Genomic DNA, 26,871 nt, shown 5'->3' with positions numbered 1-26,871 from the left:
ATGTCAAGAACGCAATAATATATCAAGTTTGTGATAAACATTAAACCTTTCCAACTTCACAGGTCGTGAATGTCAAACCACGTCAATTTTTCATATTCCTTTTTCTTCTGCGTTCTTCCTCGCAATGTTTTCTGTACCTATATATTTTCGTTCCATATATGTTATCGTTCATCTCAGCGGATAACAAAGGAGAATTTCGCATGCGTTTTCACCATCAATCAACCCACTAGCGTCAATTATAGTGGTCTTATTACTCTGCCCTCTGTAACTTTACAAGGCAAAGCTCTTGATGCAGATAAGCTTGTGATATATGGAGTAACCGGATAATCTCTTCGTTCATGAGATCAGGTCCTGCAACAGAACTGACCTGAAGAAAGGTGAAGCGGGCATGCCCGGTTGCTTGTTCAGACTAGCTTTAGCTTCAGCTTCAGCTGCGCAGCTCCATACTGCTTGTTCAGACTACTTATTCTCAGCGAAAAGGCATAGATATTTGATGCCGATTGCCTCCTTGAGTCTAAAGAATTTCAGCCTCTTTAGTTTTAAACTTCCACACCTGAAGCCATGATCGAGCTTTTCCCTTGTTTTCATCAAATTCAAAATTTAACTTCAATACAAAATACTAGTCCAACAACTGCTAGTTGCGGGGACATTATTGCAGGAAGGATGATTACGGGTAATTACAACCCAAAACATACTTGCTTGAATTTAAGGCACTACGGTATCATTATCAATAACTTTCGGAAACTTGAAAATGGGATTTTGTTCTACAAAAGCTGGTGGCCGCTGGTATACAACTGATGCAACCCGTATCAAGATGCTAGCTGTTAAACCCCATATCATGTACTTCTTATTCTCCATTTCATAGTCGAAGAAATGCAGGATATACTTCTGTCCCATCCAATCTCTCTCCTCTGCTCTCCGATTCTCATCCTGAATCAAATATGGGATAAAGAGAACATCAAAGATTTTTTTTTAAATGTAATTACATAACCCTAAGTCAAGAAGCAAAAGTCAAGAGAAAAACCTTGATAAACATTTCCAAGGGAGCATCAAATATCACTTCCACTTCAGAAGGATTTGGAGCAGGCTTGAATGAGTTCCTTTCATTAAGTATGCCGATGACAGGTGCAACTCTCAGGAGGTGCTGCACACAAAAGCCAATGGTAGAAGAACCTCCCAATGGGGGAGAACCTAATGCATTCTTCTATACATGTAGTTTTCCATGCTTCAAACTTATTCTATGACAATAGCATGCATGGATTGTAATTTATCATGAAACAAAAGCACATAAATCATAATCACAAAGGGAAAGGTGAATCATTAAAATTCAAATGATAATAACTATTGTACCCATCATTAGCAGTTGATGATGACATCATTAAATTCCAAATGATTATTACTCATGAACCTCACTATTTTGTTCACTAACAATATTCAAGGTGCCAAATTTGATGTCGCACTTCATGCTCAGGCAAAGTTAAATTTTGAGTTTCAACCTAGGCTTCAAATTATTCATAGAGATCTCAACACAACGAACAATGTAAAATGCAGAGTTCAGAAGTACAAAGGTTTTCTAGTCGAACTTAAAAAGTATGAAACACTGAGAAACATTTGTAACCCAAATAATTAAGATCAGACACTAAAATAGTCTTCAAGATTAACTTTGGGAAATAAGTTGAAGCGGTCTTGCCACGCAAATAGTCTTCTCATATCCACATAATAGTCATTCCCCCTATTTTCGAAACCGGAACCCTAAAATGTAGATAAGATTTTTAACCTATATAAAACAGACATAATCAAGATCCATGGATTAGTTCATTTCCTAGAAGCATTCAATTCCCATTTACAATAACCCAAAAAAAAAAAAAAGAATAACCGTTAGTAACTGCCTACAGGTAAAATTGAACGCATCATATTTTGAAAATGTGAAAATATTACATGATTGGAACCCACTAAGTTCTGCATTCACCCATTTGACACAGTTCATGGTAACTTGATCTCAATCGATACGTACAACAGTCGCTTTAAAAAGAAAAGAATGCGAAAAGTTGATACCTTAGACAAGAATGGTTCAAGTACTGTGACAACATTGACAAGTGAAGGATCCAGCCCAATCTCCTCCCTTGCCTCCCTTGTGGCCGTATCCCCATCATCCTTATCCCCCTCCTCAGCTTTCCCACCAGGCAATGATACTTCACCTGCAGCAAAGAAACGCCCAATGAGTCTCAATAACCAATAGTCAATCTGGTTATTTTTGTTTGGTTCCCGAGAAAATGAACGAAAGTTCCAAACTTTCTCTTAGGAACAAAACAAAAAGGTGACTCCAGTTCCGCTGACCCGAGTGCGTGGACAGCTTCGAAGACCGCTTAGTGAGAATGACACGCAGATCCCCTTCATCCCCTTCAAAGAGACAGACCAAAACAGCGGCTCTCTTGGGTCTAAACCTTTCTGGATCTTGTGCAATTGGGGTGGCCGATTCCGCAAAACCGACTTGGGATTGGGAAACCACTTTCACAGCGCTTCCTTCGAGGTCCTGCTCCTCGGAGTCCTCGAAGGTAGGCTGTGGCTTGTAGAGGCGCAGCTGTTGGGACAAGGCGACGAGTCTCGGAGAACATCCGACGAAGCTGGACGGATCCATGAGCTTGAAGAGTGGGCTTGGGGAGGGTACGGATTTGGATACGTTTCGAATAATGGGATTTGGGAATGATGAGTTTGCCAGTTGGCTTTTACTCGGTCTAAACTACTGAAACAATTAACAGAGTTTTCCTTCTCAAAAAAAATTGATTACTTGAGTTTTCAATTATTATGAGTTTGATTTCCCAGATTTATCGATGAGCGCACGTTGTAACGTCCGCTTAATACTCTTGACATGCAGATGGCGATATTCTTCTTGGTAGTAATAATTTTAAAAATAAATAAATATTATATGTGTTAAAAGATTCCATCATTAATCTAAAAATGTTAAGACGGTTGTATACTAATTTAAGTTAAATATTTAATCTATTAATATCATAATATTCCATCAAGTTTCCGAATTCGACATAAACGGCGGCCCACTTTATTGATATTGACCTGGTAGTAACCATTTATCCTTTAAGAGCTTTACTTATCTATCAATATTCAATAACTTAACACTATACACATACTAAGGCATTTTAATCTAGTCAATAGGTCACCTCTTCCGTAACTTGAACTTTTGACATAGTTCCTGCTAGGGGTGTAAATTTAAACCGGAAAACCGGTCCGGACCGGACCGAACCGGACCGGTTGGTCCGATTTTGAACCGGTCTGGTCCGGAACCGGTTCCTATTTTATGAAAACCGGCCGGTTCCGGTCCGGTTCCGGTTCCGTAGTTTTTGGGACCGGACCGGTTGGAAAAAAAAAATATAAAAATTAATTTATATATTATACAAAATATTTATATATATAATATATAATTATATGTTAAATTTTTATATATAATATATATAAAAATATTTATATATATAATATATAATTATATGTTAAATTTTTATATATAATATATATAATTATATATCATATATGAAAAAATTTTATATTATAATTTATAAATAATAACATAAAATGTTAATCTTAAATATGAACATTTGTAATTTATTTGATCATATGTTATTAATATAATTATATATAAGATAATGTTGTTATAATTTATAAAATAAAAGTTTAATCTTAAAGATAAAAATTTAATTGATCATATGCTTTAAGCATAATATATATATTAAATTTTTAATAATATTTTATAATAAGAATTAACATTTTATTATATGTTTTTTACATTTAAAAAAAAACCGGAAAACCGGACCGGACCGGACCGGAAACCGGTAAAACCGGAAGTACCGGTTTAGGAGGGTAATCGGGGCGTAATCGGTTTTGAAAAATACAAAACCGGTACATACCGGTTCGGTCCTAGATTTTGTCCAAAACCGAACCGGACCGGACCGGTTACACCCCTAGTTCCTGCTTTGATACTAATTGTTAAAAATCTAACTATTAATAAAAAAGTCTTAAAACTATTGGATACTAATTTGTTTAAATTTTTAATCTACCAAGATCATAATAATTAGGGGTGTAATCGGTCATGTCCGGTCCGGTTTTAGACAAAATTTAGGACTGAACTGGTTTGTACTTGTTTTACATTTTTCAAAACCGATTACGCTTCCGGTTACCCTCTTAAACTGGTACCTTCGATTTTACCGATTACCGGTTACCGGTCCGGTCCGATTTTCTGATTTTTTTAAAATGTAAAAAATATATAATAAAGTGTTACTTCTTATGATAAAATGTTATTAATAATTTTATATATACATATATTCTATTTAAAGCATATGAGCAATTAAATTTTAATCTTTAAGATTAAACTTTTATTTTATAAATTATAATAATATTATATTAATAACATATAATCAAACAAATTACAAATGTTCATATTTAAGATTAACATTTTATGTTATAATTTATAAATTATAATATGAAATTATTTCATATATAATATATAATTATATACATTATATATAAAAATTTAATATATAGTTATATATTATATATAGAACTTATATATATAAATATTTTGTATAATATATATTTTATATATATATTTTTCCAACCGGTCCGGTCCGGTCTCGAAAACTACGAAACCGAAATCGGACCGGGTTTAGCTGGTTTTCATAATATAGAAACCGATTATGGACCAAACCGGTTCAAAACCGAACCAACCGGTCCTGTTTAGTTTGGTCTGGGTCGATTTCTCGGTTTAAATTTACACCCCTAATAACAATACAGTGTAATCTAATATTTCTTTCAACATTCGCATTCATAGAGACTTAAAAGTTTGAAATTATTGAAAAACTGTGACTAAACAATAAACCAACTTTTAAGGCCTAATTTGTTTTTACAAATCATTTCATCTAATCTAATCATTATAACTTTTTCAAACTCTTAAACAAAATATAAAAAATAATTCAATTTTTTCAAATCTCAAAACAAAAATAATATTAAAAATTGAGGAATGTTATACATCAGCCATTATTCACTCTCACACCCCACACCTATAGTTTTTTCATAAGGTGTGTAGGTATTTTTCATAAGATGTAGGATGATAAATAATGACTGATAAAAAGAATTTTTTAAAAAATTATATTCTAATCTAATATGTATAATCAAACGAGACCCAAGAAAGATTTAAAATCTTAATAGAATTTTCAAATGATATTAGATCTTATTTAATTTATGGAAAATGATTTATACAGTCTTAGTGTGTGTAAATCTCACACACTCATTTTAAAAAAATGAGTAAATATGATATCAGTACTATGGATGATGTATAGTATAAAGATTTTCAAATATATGAGTGAAAATATTTGGGAGGCACATTTAAGAATCATACTTATATTAGACTTAGCCGATGAAAAAAGAGGTTAATAAATGTTCAGAAACATTAAAAGAAAGGAAAATGATATAGGCAGGGGACTTGGTGCAGGGTTTGCGCACGAACGTCTACGTGGAAAATAATACGGTGCGTTTCGCACGAACCTAGACATTCGAAATCCCTCTTCCATCTCTTCACACGAACCCAAACATTCGAAATCGCTCCTCCATCTCTATCCATCTCCTCTCCTCCATCTCTTCGCACAAACCCAGACCCGACAAACCTCCCATCTCCCTCCTCCATTCTCACTCTCCTCCATCTCCGAAGTGGCAACCAAGACCTGAGATGATTTCTGAACCCAGAAACCCTAACCTCCACCATCTCCAAAGCAGAAACGTTTGACGGCCACAAACAAGGCTTTTCTTCGATCCCATGAAGGTACTCTCTCTCTCTCTCTCTCTCTCACTCTCTCTCTCAGGTTGATTCCATTTTGTTCTTGACCGAAGAGGTCAAGTTCATTCACGTTGGGTCTGGATTATGAGCAATTTGTCCTAAATTATGAGCTGTCTTGTTTGCCTATTTCGATTTCTGTCATAGTTTTGGCTTCAAATATGCTTTAATTTTGGCTTTGAGAAAGTTTTGGCGTCATAGTTTCGGTTTCTGTCAAATAATAGTTTCAGTTTCATAGTGCCTCTCTCCTTCAAAAAAGCATTTCGAATGATTTTATCTCTGCTTCCCTGTACATGTATTGATGCAGTGGGAGAATTTAACAGTGGACAATCTTAGAAAGAGAATGATTGTTGTGGTGTATCCATGTTGCCCATGCAAAGTTAGCGTGGAAATAATAGACCATCTTTTTATTCTTTGTAATATAGCAAGGTATCTTGATCTTTTCTGTTCTGTTTGTTCAGAATTATGTGGACAATTTTTGGAGCTCTGTGGCTTGTCATTTTGGACAATTGTTTTTGACAGCATTTTTGTACTCTGTTTTTTATAGAATTATTTGGACAATTTTTGGAGCTCTGTCACTTGTTATTGGGTGTATTATGTTGCTTGTTAGTAGCTTTTCAAGCTATGGATAGGAGTCTGCATATAGAACCCAAGGTTTTTGTTTTTAGGAGAAAGTGAGGTAGTATGTTCTGTATAATAGAAAAGGGAAGAAACACAATTTGTCTTTTTATCTATATGGAGGAATGGTGATTTGGTTTGCTAAGGAGATAGAGGTTTCATGACTGAATTCAAAGATTCTGATGCAGATTTGTCCAACTTATTTGCTTCTCACAGATTCTGATGGGATCATTTCCAGTTAGAAATATTGGGAAAAAAAAAACAATGGCAATTCTTGAAATATTACTCCAATGATTTTATAACTAATAAAAAGTTATATTGAGCTCAATGCTTTTTTTCTTTAAACCTGATGCATTGTATTTTTCAAGTTCTAGTTGAAGAAATTATTAAAATCTCTAGTATTCACTTCCCTACCTGAGCACTTGGGAGTTAATCATTGGTTTGTTGAATATAGCCCATGGGTTGGACTTTTTGCACCATCAGTTCCCTTTTAAAAATGATATTTCCTGTGTGTGTGTGTGTAATGTGATGGTGTGAAGAGGTCTATCATGAAAGCCAATAGCTTTAACTGTAGATGATCTTTTCTAACCTATGAGATCTGCGGGCGTTGCTTGCAACACCAAATATTGTAAATGCATGTAGACTCCATATTTTTTTATTAATTTTAGTGGCTTAATTTTACCTTTCCCATTCTATTGGTTTTTCATTTTTTGGCAGTTGAATGATTTGGTTCTCTGTGCGTGGCTTGTAAAAAGGCAAAGAGCATGAAGGATGAGAATAAGGAGGGTGTAGAAACCATAACTTCTTGTGAAGTGGCAGTTATTTCATGCTAATTCTTCATGTAAGAATTGCAGCACCGAGTCTTATATAAAGGCTAGTTATTCTGGGGCTTCTATATCTACCATATTGAACACTAGTTCAGCTGGTGGCTATCACTACCAACACTACGAGGCTATGCACAGTACGCCAAGAAATGGACTGATAGTAGTGAAGACAGAAAAAAAACTGATAAAGATAGAAGCTGACTTGCATTGAAAGGAGGAAGAGCTTCAGAAAAGAGGAGAATAAATTGTGAAGAGGGAGTTGAAATTGGAAGACGACAAGCAGACATCCGACTGTGTAGAACTGGATGTATTTGGAATGTTGTGTATTAAGGAACTATTTGGAATGTTGTTGTGTATTATAGAACTATTTGAAATGTTGTTGTGTATTATGGAACGAAATTGTGAATGTTGTGTATTATGAAACTATTTGGAATGTTGTTGTGTACTATGAGAATGTGTTACTGGACACAGGTTGATTTATAAAACCACAAAAAAGCTTCTTTCATTTGTAGAAACTGATAAATCTTATATAACAAAATATTTATTATCTTTTTTACAATCACTTACTCACAATTCACGTATTGCAATCACTCATTCACATATGAATTTACAATCACAACACAAAAAAGAAAATACACTCAATAGATCTTGAAATCATAAATCAAAATCCCTAAGATCTGGCTGTGCTCCATCCTCATTATCCGGCTGTGTTTCATCCACTCCAAGATACATTTGTAAAGATAATATAACAAAATGTAGCAGTTATAAACTAGAGATGAAGCAAAATCAAGTACCACAATATCAAGTAGAGATGAAACAAAATGGAATCAGTAAGTACACTTTCTTGAGTCGTAATCATTGATTCGCCAAACTAGGTTCCACTAGAGTCAAAAATCTCGGAAATGTTTCCACGCGGCTAAATAAAAAAAAAATAGATGAAACTAACCCGAGTACATAGAATATTTTTTTAAATAAAATAGAATATAATTTAAATATGAAGAGTTTGTAAACCTGAATAGGAACACTCTCTTGAGTCCCAACCAATGTTTCGCCAAACAAATTCCTACGCGTGTCAACAACTTCAATATCTCTTCCATGCATCTATGAATAAAAAATAAAACCATTAAAAAACAACGTAAGACAATATAGCAAAAACAATTAAGGATTAATTACCTGTCTATGTTTTCCCTTTTGCGTAGCCTTTCTGGTCTTGGGTTTGCACACTTTCTCCATTATGGAAGCTTTCCTCAGAGATGGTGGTCTGCATTTGCCTCTCACAATAAGGGGACTTAGTACTTTCTTCGAACTCGTACATGCAGTTGTATCTGCTGTTGGAATTGCAACGTTGGAACAAGTTTGGATTGGCGACTTGTTGGTGAGATAGACCTCATTCATTGCATGCAACTTATCAATCATATCCTGAGCATGTTCATCAGATAAAGCTGCATTACTTGCGACATCACCACATATCTTCATTATACGTGAATATCTACTCACGTCTAGCCTCGCATCAACTACATCAAAACTACTACTTATCAGGGTGTACTTTCTTTTTATGTCTTTTCTCGATCGGTCCAATATGTACTTCTTAGGCAGCGTACGAACTCGATTAACCGTCAGAGTGGCAAATATATGTCTACACAATATACCTCTCATCTCAAACAATCTGCAAGAACACTTCACCTCATACTCAGCCTCATCAAAGTATACAGAATAGGTAACCTCTTTGATGAAACCATCAACATGGATTTCATCTTCTACATGGTATATTGCAATTACACCATTCTTTTGTTGTAGAACTGGAAGACAACCAACAATCTCCATTACTTCTTGTTGAACTTCTCTAAATTTAGAGTTTGTGTACAACTCCTGAAATATCTTCTCGAATGGAGAGACAGTTACAATTGGGATTTTGAAGTTGAATGACTGGAAGTCCGCTCCATTCTCATTCTCAATCTTCTTCCTCAATGCATTATCGAATTGATCAACAAACTCTTTTAAGTTTGTCTTAGCATGAACATACCCATCGAAGAAAGCATTCATGCTCTCGCTTCGTTGGGTTGTACTCATTCTAGCCCAGAAAAAATCTTTAAGGAATACTGGTGCCCAATAAGTACGCTCAGTGTATAGAGATTGCAACCAGGCATTCTCCTGCAAATTGTAAGTCGTAAGTAACATGTCCCAACATTTTTCAAACTCTTCAATGGTCTGTGAGTCATACACACACTTGAGCAACTGACTTTTCAACCCGGTTTTATATGCATTGTGGGAACCTAATTTCTCAGGTACTTTTTTTAGTATGTGCCACAAGCAAAGTCTATATCGGCAATTTGGAAAGACAGTAGCAATGGCATTTTTCATTGCTCTATCTTGATCCGTGATAATAGCCTTCGGGGCATTACCATCCATACAATTCAACCAAGTCTCAAACAACCATATAAACGTTTCAGTATCCTCACCAGAAATCAATCCTGCCCCCAAAATGATTGATTATCCATGATGATTTACACCCACAAACGGTGCAAAGGGCATCCCATACCTATTTGTCAAATATGTGGTGTCGAATGTGACAACATCGCCAAAATATTTGTAGGCTACCCTACTCCGTGCGTCTGCCTAAAAAACATTCCTCAACCTACCGTCATCATCCAAATCCATTAGTGCAAAAAATGCATCATGCTTGTATTGCATCCTAGCAAAATACTCATGGAGGGCTCCAGCGCCACTTTTCCCAACTCGAATGCGGCGTGCCTTGTCAATGTAATTACAACAATCTTTCTCTAAAAATGACAAGTTTTCATACTTACCCGCTCCTTGTACAAGAGAGGCAAAACTCTTATTCATTCGGATCCCCGCCTGATCATTTGTATCTAAGACTCTCTTTACAGACTCGCTTACTTCTCTATTGCAACGAAAGAACCTTGATTTCTGTGGACTTAGGCCATGGTTGTGCTCATTGTGTACACTCAACACTTTCAACATCCCATCAACAAACGTAACATTTATCTTTGCCTTACATTCTGTTTTTTATGTCGGACGTGGTTTGGCGACATTTGATGTTCGATTTCGTGCCTTCCCTCCATGAGCACAACCAAGTGTGATATATCTGAGAGTTCCATCCTTGAACCTCTTACTACTCTCTGCGTACTTACCCCGAAACCGCATTGTTTTCCATATTTCTTATAATACGAAAATAATTCTTCTTCAGATTTAAACATCATCCCTAGCTTCGGCTCCTCAATATTATCGCTCACCTCAGTATGCACTATATTCTGTGTCCTAGACTCATCGTCATCTTTGGATTCAACAGTATCAGGAATAGTGAATGTAGACAAACTTTAGTCAGGTGTGGTACTCAATATCTCTTCAACATTGCTTGGACTTGCGAAGTGTAAGCCAATCGACAGGTTAACTGATAAGTGAAATTGAGGCATTATATTTTTCTGCAATTTACACCCACAAAATACGGATTAATTGTCAAGCAAGAAATTATGCAACCCACTGCTAACATCAAAGACAGGTATCTTATTTTTTTTCCCAGTAGAACTATAGCTTTGGGTTGCTAATTTCAGTATAATGTTATGTCAAACAACTTTGATAGAGCCCATATTTGTTTGCCATAACGCATGAATGAGTCCATTAATAAAATTAGAATAATATTATTTTTAGAAAAAACAATGCCCCAAAAAGTAATCTTAGACCATCGTACCTAACACATTTGTGATGAAATCTGGGTGGGGTAGAAGACAAAATAGAAACAACCTAGAAAAGTGAAAACACTCCACTGGCACCAAGAGTTCTAAAAAAAACTGTAAGATAAATACGTGCTCACCAATGCCACTTCATGAAAACAAAATTATTTGGGAAAAATGAACTCACTTACCGACGACTGGGTTTCGGAAATGGGTTGCGACCCAACGTTCTCACTCATGTTTCGGAAATGAGGGAGACAGAGTGAATGGCAAGAAAATGCCGAGATGGGTTGCAGTGTGCACGAACAGGCAGCCTTCTACAGTTCTTCTACATGAATGGCAAGAAAATAGCAAGGAAATGCCGAAATGCATTTTGTCATTTTTATTTTTATTTTATTTTATTTTTAATTATAATTGACGTGGAAATGAGAGGAAGTTCGTGCGCATTCCCTGCGCGAACTTCCCTGTACGTAGAAGAACTGCGGAGGGGGAAGATTCCCTCCACCAAGCCTATGTTCCCTGAAACAAAACTACAAAACGTAACTTTCTAATTCTGCATTAACCGGTTCAACCCAGCAATTCCTCGGCAACCTTTGAACTGCATTTTGATTCTACGAGCAAGACAATGCCTCTTTTATTTCATGAATGAGAACCCATTTAGTTACTGAATGAGTTATGACTTATGAGTGCAGTTTAAGCTCATGAAAATATCCCAAGAGCAACATATTCAAACTCCCAACTTTTTCTTTCTATTTCCACCATTTTCGGGTAACCAAACAGGAAATACCTGGACGTCGTGACTCGTGGGTGTGAACTGCTTGGGCATTAGAGACCATATCGAGAGTGTTTTTTTTTTCAAAATGTTCAGAAATTTGGTTTCTTATTTTTATATGTGGAGAAATGAGAGAAAAGTGTAATAATATGGGAATACCTTTACCCCATAATATAGTTTGGTACGAACGAAGGAAGAATACAGAGTATGACTTCATGATTCTACTACTTAGTTAAAATGAAGAAATTGTTAAGTAACTCAAATTACAATCTTATTTACAGCAGTTTAATCCAATCTCAGCACACTGGCAAAAACATGTATGGAAGGATAGCAAACATTAGGCGCAATAACAGCCTTGGCAAACATTCTTTGAAACATCGCCAACAAATATCTACATTCTAAATGAAATAATATATATATTGTCTTCCTTTCATTATATACATCATGGGCAAAGGAAAAACAAATATAAGGACGAGGAAACAATGACTAGGTCAGTTCCATATCCAGGTCATTCCAATTATTCTATTACCGCAGACAAAACAAGATTTTCTTCCAAGCCACTCCCCTAGGCACAAAATCAGACACGAGAAACATAAATAACAAATTTGCTTTCCCTCACATTTCAGCATTTCAACTACTCAGAAAATCCAATAGAACAATTTCTATTCCATATTATTGGTTTGGTACTAAGAAACCAACTGTTCTTTCTTATTGTTTGCCTCTTCAGTTTTAATGCTCCCTTCATGCGCAGCTGATTTTTCAACAACAGGGTAAGACAATCTACGGGCCTTTGTGGTTCCCTTCCCATTGGTTACAGGAGGTTTGACTGAAACATCTTTTTTCGGTGTCGGAGAATTTACATTTTTACCAACCTTGCTAGGCTGCCTACTCTGGGCTTTCTTTGGGGTAATAGACTTGGAAGGGACACGGCTTTCCCATGGGCGAGCAGCAATCCACCGTTCCAACCAGCTCCAACCCCAATTAGTTCTACCAAGTTCATAATTACCCAGCCCATGATTCTGACTGGAGTTAGCCCTCCACTGAAAATCATGGGATTTGTATGCATGTCAATTGGTCCTGTGAGCCTAAATAACGAGAATGACATTTTTTCATCCTGGAGAATGACATACCTGATGAGAAAAGGCATATGCCATAGCACGCTCCCGCTTAACTGCTGCGTCTTCTTTCTGATGTATCCTTGCAAGAACTATCTCCATCGTTTCAGGGCCACCGCACCATTCTACCTGTTATCCATTCAGACTATTAATTACTCAAGAATTCAAGAGAGAATGAGTTGACTGCGTTCAGAAAGGTCCATGTATTAAATATAATAATCAGACACCAGGGCCTAGCAACAGTCGGTAAACTGGATGCTTTAAGTCTAAATCTTTTCTTTTTCCTTTTCTATTTGAAGAAAGTGCCTACGACACAAGGATCAAGAATCTCGGACTTTGTATCCTGATTCCTGAGAAATGGTAAGTTCTAAAGGACCAAGAGTTCCTTGATGTGGGAACCAAGCAATTTCAATATCATTTTCAGAAACACAACATAGCCTTTTAAAGGAAGGAGATGCCATTCAGTCCAACGATAATTTGGCACTATCAATCACAAGTTCATGATGCAAGTCCTCACACACAGGGAGCAGGTGGTCTAACCTCCAGGTCATGAAGCTTAGCCTCAAGTTTTATCTGATTCTCTAGTTTCTTTTGTCTAAGTCGGCCTTCTGTCACCATGCAGAGTCTACGAGCTCTTATATGGGACTGTATGTTGCTCCAAGTGTGAAGATGGCTTAACGTTGTTGTAGCTTGCCTCTTAACAGAATATGCTTGGGTCAGGACCTGTAGTCTTACTGCCCCTTTCAGACGACGTAAAGTTCTCCTAGCCTGCAAGCAACAAAATAAATCCCCAAGACATTAAATAAAGCAAAATGAATCAAAAGCACCAAAAAAAAAATGGAGCTAGTTCATGGCCCCAATAATTGGCAATGAATGGCTATACAGTTCCTCTTCTGGTTTCTTTAACTTCTTATAGGAGTTGATGAGATAGCCACCTAATATTTGTTCAGAAGGAACTGTAAGGTTCTTCTTTGCCCAGTCACTGCATAGTGGCCAGCTACCGACCGCAGTATTTAGTAGCGAGGTTTAGTAGAGTAAAATTGTCACCAATTATACAGCAAAGATCAATTACAAATTCTGAAACTAGAAGGTAAATAAGCAAATTGCTGATCGTTCATATAGCCTCTGTAACTACAGTTAACAAGGCAAAAATGTGAAACTAAAAAGCAGGAACAGCATTGCTTGGATATCAGGAAGAATAGACATTTCCAATGAGCCCCATCAAGTGTGAAAAGTTCAAATAGAGAACAGGCTCCATCTTTGTGGGCCAAAAATTTGCTAAAATTGTGAAAGGATGTCCTGAAATGAGAGGAAATGTGCTTTGAAGCCTTCGAAATAACGCCCATGCCACATTCTTAAGCAGAAAAAAGTAACAGTCATAGGTGCACTATTCTTGAGCAGTAAAAAGAGGGGAACATATTCTTGTTTTAATAAATCATGCCAATCTGCTAATCTTAGTCAGAAGAAGATCACAATTGACATGAACCATCCTTAAATCCTCCCCAATAAACCAACACTACCGTTGCCCACTAACTTCATAATGCCCTCGAAAATACAAAGAAACATGTTTCTAGTACTTAAGTAGATACCATATACCTACAATCCAATTCAGGCATATGCCTAGAAAACATAAGATGTATATCATTTTACCTACTTCTCAAAATATCAGCATTCTCTCCTCCATGCATGTTTCTTAGCTCTCATAACAGGGCCAAAGATATCCCGTTCAATTGTCAATTGATGTGAATTCTTTTATAAGGATTAATCAATTAGGATTTCTTCACTTTCTTTCAACCGTGTTTCATAATTCACTATGCAGGAATGAGATCTGATTTAGACCACTCAACCAAAACACTATTGGTTGACATCATTTGCCAAAGAAATAGCTCAGTATTAATTCCAGCCTACTTAACTAATTGGATATCAGACCTCCACTTGAGGCTCTTTTCTTTTAATTGGATCTCCTACTGTTAACCATCTACGACCAAATTAAAACTTCTTGTCAAGGCATGATGTTAAACGGATTTTATAATCATGCGGATACACTTTTTACATAATATTTTGTAAATGTGGCAGTGTGTGTTGCTGTATATGCAATTATCAGTACCCACGAGAAATGCAAACCAAACAGTGAAAGTGCTCATGGATTGGTACCACAAGAAGGAAAAAGGAAAATATACATAAAAAACAAATCATCTTAGATCTATATACTTATGACTTCAGTGTGTATGGCTTATGACTAGCATACCATGTAAGCCCTGAATGCAGTCTGAATACGTGTTGCAGCAATATCCTCAGTTGGCTTGCCAAGAGACTGTTTCCGCAGATGATTCTTTGATTTTGCAGAAACTGAGGAGCCCTGTAACAAAGCACCAGAAAACATGAGAAATAGCAAATTTATATTGGATTCAATACTGAGGTATCAAGTAGATGATAATGTTGGGCTTGTTTGTGTGGAGTCTGGTTTATTTTTGTGGCGGTCTGATTTGATGACCCAACCCGAGAAGAATTCGTTGCGGTTTTTGGTGTATTTTCAATGATCTTGGGCCATGGAGAGCAGGTTTGGGCTGGTTATAGCTCCTAAACCAGTTCGACCCAACCCCTAATTAGGGTTTCGCCGCATCTATATATTGTACTATTTTGTATGGCCACATATTGTATTCTCGCACTGTATATTCGACTTTCAAGATAATAAAATCATCTGCAGCTCCATGGACGTAGACACATTGCTGGACCATGTAAATCTAGTGTGGCATGTGTGATTGATTTCGTTTTTCATGTTACTTTTTCTTCTTCTCGTTCCCAACAGATAAAGTTTAACCAACTTTAGTTCTGAGTAACAATGCTACCAATTGATTGATGATCTTATGACTTTTATGATCAGTTAAGAGGATTCAATCCAAAAAAATTAAACATCCTTCATATTTATCATACCAATGGTAGATTAAGCCATACCTTCTAGCATGTCTTGTTAGACAAGTAAAAACAGGACTGTAAAAGAGAGACTTTTTTTTTATTGGTAATCAAGAAGTTTTATTCATAATAATAGGCAAAGCCCAAGTACACAAGGAGTATACATGAGAAGTACCTAGCTATAGTTGACAACTAAAAGTAGAAAGTCATGGACATTAACCTAGCTATAGTTTTCGAAGCTTCTATCATTTCAGACTGGAAAAGAGATACTTAAAAATCCAAACCTCGACAAACTCTATTTGGGTTTCCTAAATTCCTACCCAATTATCGCCTCAACCTTCAAGTATATATACGCAGAGATATGTGTATATATAAGGCAGAAACAACTCCTCAGTTTGGGTCTGAACCTAAATTAATAAGGAGCAAATGCCATTGTTTAGAGGCATTGCAAACTAGAGTTAAGATACGTCAATTCACGAGGACATTCAAGGGAATAACAAATACGTTTTCGATTTGGAATAAACAACTTGACAGTTTGGATACTCAGTTGAATTAAGCAAATACATAGCTTGGTTTCAACCAAGTTAAAGTTAATTAATGAGTTTGCAATTAAAGGGCTCTGTACCTTCGCTTTTTTTGACCTGCCATCTTTCGGTTTCTTTAGGCGGACTATAGTCTTAAACCAATCTCCAGAACCCATCTCTGCGATTAAGAATCTGTGTCCGATTTAACATGCCCCTGAAGTAATTCCAATTTGGATCTAATCAAAATCGCCATTAAAAGACATCCAACAGACCAAGTTTTAGCATTTATAGTGTTCAGGTTTTCTTTTCCTCGACCTCGCAGCAACAAACAAAATATGAGGCTGCTATATCTTGTTACAAAAAAACAGCGACGGAAGTAACATAAACAAAATGATTAAAAAAAATTGCATCATTAACTACATTCAATTCAAATGAGAAGAACCATAATTCCACAACAAAATATGCCAAATACACTTCACCAATTGATCATTAACTAACTTTAGACGAGTCCAATACACTATCATACTTGCCAAAAATTCAAAACATAAAAATAATATGATTAAAAATAAACCACATCCAAACCAACAAGTGGCAGAAAATAACGACATATTTCCATAACAAGCTGCATTAGTCCTTCTAGTTTGCTTACAATTAGCTTCCAGATCCCACCCATCCCTCCCAAACATCAAATACGTATCTCAAGCTCACATTTGGAATCCCAGAACAGAGGGAAAAACCCACAAAAAATGCAAAAGAAGAGTATCCGGTTAAGTATGACATACCAGAGAACGGCTCCTCCAATGGGTCCAACAGACAGTTTTAGAAAATGGGCACTCAAGATCTCGGAGCAAAAAGCCGATGACAATAGTATTAGTAGAAGTAACGGAGAAGAAAGGCTTGAGAAAAGAATAAAAGGTGGGTGAGCAATAAGGATTGCCATGGCCCAACACCAGCTTTTCTGCATTTCTTTATTTTTACTTGTATTTTTCCTCGAAAGATGTTGAACAAAAAAAAAAAATATCATAGTATTAAATGATAAAATCCCTCTGTCTCTGTCTCCTGTGCGTTGTTCTGTCTGACTCTCCCTCCTTAATCATAGGCTCAACGAACGCTACAACTCGTGGATCGACGAATATGAACATTATGATATTTGTTTTTTCCTTTAAAGCTCAGCCTACAACGGAGGCTACAGCGACATCAAAACAAACTGTGACAGAATTTGATGGCGATGGGATGCCTTCCGTATCGGCTGCGATTTGGAGCTACTTGCGAATTCAATTTGTCAAAGTTTATTGGGCCGTATATGAGTTGGAGATTTCTGGCAAAAATTAATTAAGAAAGTAACTTAAAAATAGTAGAAAATTAATTTTATAAATCAACTACTTATATAAAAAAAATTACCGATTGAAAGATGAGATGAAATAAAATGAGTTAAATAAAATATTATTAAAATATTAATTTTTAATATTAATTTTCATATTTTGGAATTTAAAAAATTGAATTATTTATTATATTTTATGTTAAAATTTAAAAAAATTGTAATGATAAAATGAGATTAGTTAAAATAATTTCTCAATTCAAACTGGATCTAAAAATAAAAATATTTTTTTAAAAAAATAATATCAATAATACAATCACATGTTAGTCGAGAGTTAGAAGTATAGAATACCGTCCTCTTTCTTATAAAAAATATATAAATAATAAAAGTCATGAGAAATCACATTCCCCGCTATCTTCTTAATTAACGAGGATAATCGGAGACTAGTATTGAAGATGCACATTACAAGGATGTCATGTATGCCACAATCTTTAGCTTAGGAAAAAAGAAATAGATGAGAATCTATCAAGGATATCATGATATAATTCCCTTATTAAAATAGTAGTAGTCAGCGTAAATGGCCAGCAAGTCATATCAGGAGAATTTGTTGAGGATTTTTAGTTGAAATTAGCAAATTTCATTAATAAAGAAATTAATGGGTGGTTAGATAGATAGACCAACCCAATAGAAAATGATCAATTCTTTTTCCCACTATTAATTATTAGTTGATATGTCCATCATGATCAACAAAACTAATATAATTCGTCTGTTAGACATGAGCATTAGCTGTTAGTTCATCTTTGCCTAATTCTCAACACTAATCCTCACGTGTTTAAACTAGTGTTTGTGATGGTCATGATTTCGTCGACTTTCACGCCGTTGCTTGTTCGTTAGCGCATCTGTTTTTTTACTTAATGTAGCCAACTACTAATGTGATGTAATTAGAGATTACTTGTGGTTGTGATATTGGATATATGTTGTGAGAAAATCAATATATATATATAGTTGATTCACTTTCTTGAAAATCTTCTTCAAGCATGTTGATTTTTCTAAAATGTCAAGATCGTTATTAATTCTAAAAAAAAAAATAAGAGGAGGAAGAAACTGGTAATTACTCTCACTTAAGATATTACCAAATTTGCAAGCTATAATCTACACAGTGATTTTATTTTCAGAAATTCTGATAAACCACATGCATCAAATTAAAGGTGCATGCACATAGGGCTCTTAAGATACAATTTCATCCTAATCAATTTCTCAAGCAATGATCAGGTTGATATATAGTGAGATTTCGAGCCTTAATTATGAATAAATAAAAATATCAATTAATTTTAGAGAGTAGGTACGTACGATCGAGGTCCCCCCCATATTACACAAGGGCCGAATTAAGTAATGGCTCGATAGGGATGGCTCGAATTAATCAAACAAATTAAACTACAACAAACTTCATGAAATTATAAGTTAATTCGCTACAAGTCTTTATATATAGGCTAGCTAGCTATAAATCTACTAAATCTTAGGAATAATTCAGGAAATAAAACAAATATATTAGATCGAAGTACTTACTAGCTAGCTAGGACGCTAGAGAACAAAAGGAAATAGAATAAATTATTTCTTCATGTAATGACAAATAAGGATATATTCCTAAGATCCAATGAACATTAACGATATCAAATTGTCAATTCATTACATTATAGGTAATGATGAAGTTAGAGATCAAGTTTCTAATTATATATGTTTCAACAAAGACTATTAAATATTCCTGATAAATGAAAAAATAAAAATAAAAAATAAATCGTTTTAGCTCTTTCATCCCAAGAGCATTTCCAATGGTTAATTTATTTATCCGATTATTTAAAATACATTACTAAAATTTACTTTTTTAATTTTACATATTGATTTTTACAATAGGTCATACATCAGTTTATCTATTTTTTGTCTATATTATTTTTTAAAAAAATTAATATCTTTTTATTTATTTCAAATATTTTCCTTAACTATGAATTTACAATATTTTCATATCTGATTTTTACCAGACATACACACCTTTCCTTCAAAGCACAAACAACTATTTGGTAGCTAAAAGTATGATGAAAAAGAGGTTTTTAATTCTGAAGTTTTTTATAATTTTTCAAAGTTAACCAATTGAGCAATCTATAAAAGTTTGACCCATCTATAAATTTTTTTTTTTGTTTTATTGGCAGGTTCACCTACAATGGTGAAGTCCTTGTTCACGCACCTAGGTATTTGACTGGAAACACAAAAACGGCTGCAATGGACTCGACGAGGAACAGCTTCACTCCAAGAAAAATAGGGGCTGAAATGAAATGATCAGAAATACTGATGGACAAAAGCATCGGAGAAGAGTCTAAAGAGAGAGAAAATAATTAAAATTAATATTTTAAAATTGTTAACAATATTTTCTACATATAGAAGATTGTAAAATAAATATCAAAATACAAAATCCACTAAAAATGTCTTTTGATAAACTTTCTTTATATTTTATAAAAAAAATGTATTTTACATATATGAGCCATTGATAATGCTCCAAGGGAATCGAAAGAAAAACTTTCGCTGCAAGTCCCCGGGGGCGTCCACGTGAATAATCAAACATTCCAAATTCTTCTTCCTTTTTTCTAAGCCACGTAATTAGTGAAATTAGTTACATACATCGATCTTCAGGTTTGAAAGCTAAAGGCTGAAATTGTTTGATTTTAATGGAATGCATGTGGCCTTAGAAAACTTTCGAATTGGAAATTCAAAGGCTTACAGTTCCGTAAAACACGGGGCAATTGGTCAAAGTCATGACGTCCATCTCTTGTGACTTTCAAGGCCTAAAATTTACGTACCAAATGCATCCTCCAACCCGCAAAAGAATACATACATACTTCTTCTATATAAAAATGAGTAAGGCTATTCGTTATCAATTGTTTCATTATTTTTTCTTAATTCATGTTATTAGATGATAAGTAAATTTTTTTTTATAAATATATATATATTCTTTTTCCAAGAGTCCCACATTAGCTCCTAGCTAGTCTTTGTGGGATCGATCGAGTTGCGTGGGCAAAGGGACAAACGTATGAGAAGCTTCTTATATTTGTCTTTTTCCTCGTGTCGGACCAAAAAATCAAGGAATAGATGTGAAATCACCAAGAAACTAAGACGGAGCTCCAAAAATGTCAAACCTCATGGAGTCATGGGGTACAAAATTTCCATACCCAACAAATTTCTCGAAACCCCACTAATTATTTCCGCGATTTGCAAGAACAAAGTAGTACGTAAAGCAAATAAAACTCGTTGCTGTTAATTAATCAAGCAAACTGTATAGAGAAATTGATCATCAAAGAAAGAGAGGCAAAGCCATACACCTTGGTCGATCATTCAAATTGATTAACGATGAGTTCTGATGACGATGATAAAGGTAGCAAATATGGTGTCGGCCGGGAGATCTTGATCGCTGCTATATTCTCCCTACTTGCCGTAGTGGTTTTTATCATCATCATCCGTACATATGCAAGGTATCTCTCAAGAAGCCAAGAAAGAACACGTCGTGATATCTTGAATAGGGTAAGTACACTAGCTCAAATTGCATCGGTCGACATGGATTCTGTCGATCCACCAGCGGAGACTGCCGGAGGGCTCGATCCATTCGTCATAGCCTCACTACCTAAGTTCACCTACAAACCAGCTAATTCACTCGATCAAAGTGAAGTTATAGAGTGCTCAGTTTGCTTGAGCAGCATAGAAGAGGAGGCCATGGTTCGGCTTCTACCAAACTGTAAGCACATGTTTCATGTGGAGTGCATCGATGTTTGGCTCAACTCAAACAAAACTTGCCCCGTCTGCCGTACTGTGGCTGATCCTAAGGTCCAGCCAGAACGCAATGACAAAGGTATTATTGCCGGGGTCCAACGTCCCACAGCTCCACCTATAGAGAATAGTATACCGCATGGTGCTGCCGAGTTGGAGAAGGCAGGTGGATCCGGATCAGGCTCAGGCTCACGATTAAGCTCTTTTCGGAGGATGCTTAGTAGGGGCAGATCGTCGAGGAGGATTCAGAGTTGTGGAGATCATGAAGTGGGTTCAGAAGATCTGGAAAGACAATGATTGATTGCCTCCTATATATTGATATGATCACCTTAATCGAAGATCATAAACTAGTATAGGTAAATAAAATTTTAATATTATTTATATAAATTTATGGGGTGTTCGAAATTTATGTTGGATGATGCATGATATGAAGTGTCTTTTCTACCATATATATAATGAGGCACGTAGTACTGGTACTTACGGCTTCCTTTCCAGTTTGCATATATATGATGACCATGCAGCTTGGCACTGATTGATTTATTCGTTTGATCATGTAGTTTTCCATTTTCATATATGTATGCAAAAGAATGTTGCGATCGATGCACGATCGTAGAGGACATCTGCTTCATTTTGTGGAAATTTTTCACTTCAATCAGGCCACAAAGTTATAGGTCTAAATATTGCCAAATAGCATCGTATGCGAATGATATCTAAATTCCGATCGATGCTTTAATTAGTGGTGTTTTATTTTTTCTAGACAAATATTAATACAATAGATGGATATATATAGATGCGAGTCTATATATCTTTCTAGTCGCGCTTAACATTAATTCATGCCTTTGTGGATCTTCAAATATGATTAATTATATATATAATATATATATAGTAATGTTATACAATATACACAACACTCTCACTTTTGGAATGATAAATATGTCACATCTTGCGTAGTAGGATGAAATTATGATGGTGCATGTATAAAATTTTATATATTATATTATATTATATATACATGCACCACCGTCATGCTCAAGCATTTGAATGTGTTTGGATTCACAAGATAGAGGGGAAGGGCGTTTAATTTTATGGACCCAAGGAACAAATTGTGAATTCTTAATGATCATTGACATTTGAAAAAAAAAACAAACTGGTCAGAGTTTTAGTACTTTATCTTAAGATGGAACGAGTCGTTTGATGGGATTTGACCAACAACTTGATAAAATTAATAAACAGATATAATTCTTGGTTAGAATCTTTGGCGGTGCTAATTAAGATAGGTAGATATCAAGTGTACGTGATTTAGCCAGAAATTGCACTGAATTTTCGCACAACCCAAACCCTATAAATTTCAAATGAAGTGAGATCGATGCCAAAGTAGTACTCACCAATTCGAGTTACGTCAAAATGGAGTTTTAGCAGCATGCAGCTTGTTTGTTTGTTTTTTTTTTTTTTTTTTTTTAAAAAATCAGAATCAGAATCAGTTATTAGTACGATATAATATTCAATTATATTTTAGCTGATCGATCGATGATCATATGATCGTGTACAGGAAATTGATCTCTCGGCCGTCCGGCATTTATTAGATGCACTCGGCCACATAAAAGAGAACCACAAATATTCATGAAGCTACTAGCTAGCTTCATAAACAGTAATTTTAACTTCTATAACACAACCCTTTTCAGTTTTTACAGTATTTTACACAATTTTGTTTTAAATTTGGAGTATTTTTCTAATTAAGACGTCGGTGATATTTTTATAAGTTGTTTTTATAAAAATGTAATTCATTTAAGATGTAATTATATATGTAAATTAGTGTTGTGAAAAGGATTCATATGTCATGTGACGTCGTTTATGATCATTTTTCTCTAATTAGACTCTGCAATCTGCAGCTACATGCAACCAACGAGACGTATTGATAACGGAGTACTTGGGGATGATCAAGTCGGGATCCTCTTCATAATGAAACAAGATTATAATCTGACAACCCATGTGAATGTCCTCCAAATTAAGTCGCTTTCCACAGAATATTATATATATTGTTTAATTAGTACTGTTAATTCCCTTGTATATATTAAACTTTAAAGCTTAATTCACATGATCATGATTCAAGATTGACACTCGGCAGAAAGATTATACTATTAATTGAGTAATGGAGTTTTAAATTCGTTTGCAGAAAATTTGGGCATTATTATAGAACTATATATATATATATTATGATCTAGTCATGTGTATTTTTTCATGATCAAGATGCTGATCACTCATTAAATATGCAAAACGTACGTACGGGTTTAATTAATTGCCAGGTTGGAGATCACATCGGATTATTACCAAATAAGGTATTCACTAATTCAAGAATCAAGTTTAACACAAAATCTCATACCTCCATGCATGTCCATGACATGTTCTTTAATTTACTACGTAGTACTCTTGACCCAAGTAGTAGTCTCTGCTTGGTAATTTTTATAAAATTAGTAGTATCCCCGGGCAGGGGCACCTCCTGCATGCTTATCTTAAACTGGGGGGATGATGGCGAAACATACACCAAACTGAGCGCCCACTTTGGCAAAGATTTCTGGAGATTTGGATGACAAAATAAGGCATGCATGCCAAATGTGTCTGAGGCCTTGAGGTTGACATTTCTGTACATGATCAGGGAGTATTGACTCAGCACAACCCTTAAGAAATCTTGCTTTCAGACGGGAAAAGATAGAGGGACAGAAGTTGAGCGAAAGAATCGAGATATGAGAAGATTATGATGATTGCTTGGATTTCTGCGCTTTGAAAACTCGTACATTTTTCTTGGAGAAAGCAAATGAACTGAGAAAATCCCGGAAGTTCGGGCACTTTCTCTGTCTCACTTTCTAAGATCTTTCTGCCCCGAAAACAAGGGTGTCTTGTTCTGCGCTTGTTCATTGAACATAGCCGCTCGTCCGAGTTCTACACCGACATCCTTTGAGATTTCCTTTCCATATATCTCGGTATCTTTGTTACTCTGCATTCTTTCATTAGGGTTTGCTTAATACGCTTTGTATATTTATACATTAGATTCATGGACTTCTGCTCAATGCATGTACACAGGATTAAAGAAAAAAAAGTACCTGTAGATCATCAGGAGAGTAATGTGTAGCAATACTAGCAGCGGTGCTGCTGCTGATAGTGCTGGCGACCTTGGTGGTTGGACGCCGGGGTCGTATAACCGGCTGAAGCGCCCAAAGATCCCGAGAAGAGGACCAGGAGTGGCTGAACTGGAGAAGATCCTACGAGAACAGGAAAAGAAAGACTGGACTAGTACTACTGCCGAGAATGCCAATTTGGATGGCCATTTGTCACGCTTCGTTTCCTCTCTTCCCGACCCTTATCATCATTCTCAATCCCTGATCAACTCTCCTCCTCGGCCACCGCCACCTCCAATCACAACTACAATGCACCCAGCGACACCGACTATCTGTTCCTCTCCGTCTCGACATGTTTGTTTAGTACCAAATCTTGCTCAGTTCAACCCACCACCACCTGATCCGCCATTAATGACTTCCGTTCATGGCAATGATAGCAGTAATACAATAATTGGAAGAGGCGGTGGCGTGTTTGTGGTTGGCGGGGCGCCTGTGGCTCTGCCCGTGAAGGCCTTATTTGCCATAACGTGGGCTTCTAGCAAGTCCAGTGTGGATGGGGTGGAAGGAAGCAACTCAGTCTGTGGTATCCCATTACCAACTCATATTGCCAATGAATCCACTCCAATGTCTCCTTCCCCTAAATTACTGCAAAGGAGACATTGCCACGATCCTTCTATAATGGTAACAAAAGATCAGTTTCCTGCAGCTGCATGTTTTTTTTCCTGCCCCTTTCCCATGAGACGCTAAATTACCAGTGTCTAGGGTGGTGGTTGGCATGTTGATTTTCGGTAGTTGATGTTATTTCACTTCATTTTTTGAAGAATAATGTTAACACGTGCAACTAATTACAGGTAAATCGTAATTTTCCTGGTTCTGCCACACCATCTTCGTCAGACGTATCACCTGCCAAACCTTATAATCATATAGAGCCCCCTTCAAACCAAAGATCTAGTTACAACTACACGTCTCTTTCGCCGCAGGAAGTGAAGGCGAGTCCGATTTCCTGATCATTTATATTGTTCTGCTAATTTATGTTGTAGGATTAATTGTTCCGGCATAGACATACTTTCCTCCTTTGATTTCATTGATTTTTCTGTTGTTATGGATTTTTCCGCTTGAGTTTTTCCCCCCATTTTATATAATTGAGAAAGAAGAGGAAACGTGCATAAAAATGGAGTAATCTTTCATGGCGAGCACATATATTTGGTTACTGCGTTGTACAGGTGCATGGCATGACGAGGCCAAAGCCCTTCTCAGAAGACAATGCAGCTGGTCCTCAATTTCATTTCCAAGTTCCTCAATTGACTGATCCTCGCGTCCCCACACCAGATCAATCATCTTCGTGGTATAGTTGCAGTAGTGCATTTAATGTTGGCCCCAGTAACAAATTAGTCTTCAGGTTGGTATAGCTTTATCTTCATTTGTTCACTCTTTTCAATCTGTCTCCATTTTGTTGCCTGAAATTCCGTTTAATACCGATCTCAGAGGTACAAGAGGGGATGGCCCATCGGATATCAACTCGAAGAAGTTTAGTACTACATACATGAATAATTTACCCGAAAACAATTTGTACAGATTTGGCTGCCTTGCTAATAATCCTCCGGCGCCCATGGCACACAGTCTTCATGAAAGGGAGTTCTCCAAACTTGACAAGCTTGCTATCCGAGTAAGATTATAGTACTCCACCATCTTTAGCCAATTGAAAATCCCAGGGGAATTTAAATTGTTTGGCAAGTGAGAGAGTACCTACTCTCACTACTATTCTTTACTTTATTATTACTTTTTATCTATTTTTTACTATTCAATATTACTTTTCACTTACTTTTTACTACTATTTAATATTTTATTATTACTTTTTCATTACTTTTTCACTATTATTTACAAACATTTTCAACACTTCTCACTACCCAAACATAAATGAAGTTCATTTTTTTTTTATTGATTATGAGATTTTGGAATGTTGTATAATGTTTACCCAAATTACAACTTGAAGGAAAGCATGGAGGACTCAGATCAAAGGTCAGGAATGGGTGGATTAGATAGTGAAAAATCCTTTCATGGCTTTTTCCAACCAAAGGAGCAGATGGGCTGGAAAGAATTTACCCTTAGCTCAAACGATGAGAAGGGTAATGAGGCAGGAGAGGATGGCATTGATCTCAACCTCAAACTCTAGGAGGGTAGCTTATCGTGGTATATGATCAAGCGTTTGAGAAAACATTTGGAATGTTGTAGGGTGTGTCTGTCTGTGTGTGCGTGAGAGAGAGAGATCATGTGGACGACTTTGTTTCTTGTAATTAAGTGAAATTTAGTTTTTTTTCTTTACTTGCTTCCACGAA

General features: G+C 35.9%; 5 protein-coding genes across 6 annotated transcripts; 2 read left to right on the top strand and 3 right to left on the bottom strand.

The window, feature by feature from the left end:
- Nucleotides 1–20: 20 nt before the first annotated feature.
- On the bottom strand, nt 21–2,785 carry LOC109004421 (nudix hydrolase 15, mitochondrial). Its single transcript, XM_035688242.1, has 4 exons — nt 2,338–2,785; nt 2,056–2,198; nt 1,025–1,144; nt 21–930 (listed from the first exon to the last, which is right to left on the bottom strand). Exons 1-4 carry the CDS (start codon nt 2,636–2,638, stop codon nt 706–708), a joined length of 789 nt encoding a protein of 262 aa, XP_035544135.1. The 5' UTR covers nt 2,639–2,785; the 3' UTR covers nt 21–705.
- A 5,147-nt stretch (nt 2,786–7,932) lies between these two features.
- Nucleotides 7,933–10,260, bottom strand: LOC109004383 (protein FAR1-RELATED SEQUENCE 5-like). Its single transcript, XM_018982915.2, has 4 exons — nt 9,918–10,260; nt 8,452–9,749; nt 8,290–8,379; nt 7,933–7,983 (listed from the first exon to the last, which is right to left on the bottom strand). The coding sequence occupies exons 1-4, from the start codon at nt 10,258–10,260 to the stop codon at nt 7,933–7,935; spliced, it is 1,782 nt and encodes a 593-aa protein (XP_018838460.1).
- A 1,807-nt stretch (nt 10,261–12,067) lies between these two features.
- On the bottom strand, nt 12,068–17,247 carry LOC109004418 (protein IQ-DOMAIN 1-like). Of its 2 annotated transcripts, XM_018982956.2 has the most exons (6): nt 17,077–17,247; nt 16,396–16,508; nt 15,106–15,216; nt 13,398–13,625; nt 12,873–12,986; nt 12,069–12,782 (listed from the first exon to the last, which is right to left on the bottom strand). In XM_018982956.2, the coding sequence occupies exons 2-6, from the start codon at nt 16,468–16,470 to the stop codon at nt 12,429–12,431; spliced, it is 882 nt and encodes a 293-aa protein (XP_018838501.2). In that variant the 5' UTR covers nt 16,471–16,508; nt 17,077–17,247; the 3' UTR covers nt 12,069–12,428. The 2 variants fall into 2 exon arrangements, with proteins under 2 accessions (XP_035543901.1, XP_018838501.2); XM_035688008.1 differs by lacking the exon at nt 17,077–17,247 and having other exon boundaries at nt 12,068–12,782; nt 16,396–16,530.
- A 3,636-nt stretch (nt 17,248–20,883) lies between these two features.
- LOC109004417 (RING-H2 finger protein ATL40-like) lies at nt 20,884–22,035 on the top strand. The gene has a single exon (XM_035688846.1). The coding sequence runs from the start codon at nt 21,009–21,011 to the stop codon at nt 21,717–21,719; it is 711 nt and encodes a 236-aa protein (XP_035544739.1). The 5' UTR covers nt 20,884–21,008; the 3' UTR covers nt 21,720–22,035.
- Nucleotides 22,036–25,172: 3,137 nt separating this feature from the next.
- On the top strand, nt 25,173–26,871 carry LOC109004416. The gene is made up of 4 exons (XM_018982954.2): nt 25,173–25,216; nt 25,387–25,934; nt 26,021–26,201; nt 26,529–26,871. Exons 2-4 carry the CDS (start codon nt 25,768–25,770, stop codon nt 26,706–26,708), a joined length of 528 nt encoding a protein of 175 aa, XP_018838499.1. The 5' UTR covers nt 25,173–25,216; nt 25,387–25,767; the 3' UTR covers nt 26,709–26,871.

Source organism: Juglans regia, chromosome 3 (assembly GCF_001411555.2).
Source record: "Juglans regia cultivar Chandler chromosome 3, Walnut 2.0, whole genome shotgun sequence".
Taxonomy (NCBI): Eukaryota; Viridiplantae; Streptophyta; class Magnoliopsida; order Fagales; family Juglandaceae; genus Juglans; species Juglans regia.
Note: the sequence above shows the minus strand (reverse complement) of the source record. Positions and strands in the feature narration are given on the sequence as shown.

Bases quoted from the DNA above. Each gene is read 5' to 3' on its own strand.
- LOC109004417 (XM_035688846.1), top strand. From the start codon at position 21,009: ATGAGTTCTGATGACGATGATAAAGGTAGCAAATATGGTGTCGGCCGG.
- LOC109004416 (XM_018982954.2), top strand. From the start codon at position 25,768: ATGACGAGGCCAAAGCCCTTCTCAGAAGACAATGCAGCTGGTCCTCAA. The intron at 25,935-26,020 runs GTTGGTATAGCT...TACCGATCTCAG, and splicing joins AGTAACAAATTAGTCTTCAG to AGGTACAAGAGGGGATGGCC. The intron at 26,202-26,528 runs GTAAGATTATAG...TACAACTTGAAG, and splicing joins TTGACAAGCTTGCTATCCGA to GAAAGCATGGAGGACTCAGA.
- LOC109004383 (XM_018982915.2), bottom strand. From the start codon at position 10,260: ATGTTGAAAGTGTTGAGTGTACACAATGAGCACAACCATGGCCTAAGT. The intron at 9,750-9,917 runs GTAGGTTGAGGA...TTTTGGGGGCAG, and splicing joins AATGGATTTGGATGATGACG to GATTGATTTCTGGTGAGGAT. The intron at 7,984-8,289 runs GTTTACAAACTC...GATGAAACACAG, and splicing joins AAGAGAGTGTTCCTATTCAG to CCGGATAATGAGGATGGAGC.
- LOC109004418 (XM_018982956.2), bottom strand. From the start codon at position 16,470: ATGGGTTCTGGAGATTGGTTTAAGACTATAGTCCGCCTAAAGAAACCG. The intron at 15,217-16,395 runs GTACAGAGCCCT...GCTTTGTTACAG, and splicing joins GCAGGTCAAAAAAAGCGAAG to GGCTCCTCAGTTTCTGCAAA. The intron at 13,626-15,105 runs GTATGCTAGTCA...TGTTGCTTGCAG, and splicing joins CTGCATTCAGGGCTTACATG to GCTAGGAGAACTTTACGTCG.
- LOC109004421 (XM_035688242.1), bottom strand. From the start codon at position 2,638: ATGGATCCGTCCAGCTTCGTCGGATGTTCTCCGAGACTCGTCGCCTTG. The intron at 2,199-2,337 runs GTCAGCGGAACT...TCTTTGCTGCAG, and splicing joins GAAGCTGTCCACGCACTCGG to GTGAAGTATCATTGCCTGGT. The intron at 931-1,024 runs GTTTTTCTCTTG...TATTTGATTCAG, and splicing joins CCTTGGAAATGTTTATCAAG to GATGAGAATCGGAGAGCAGA.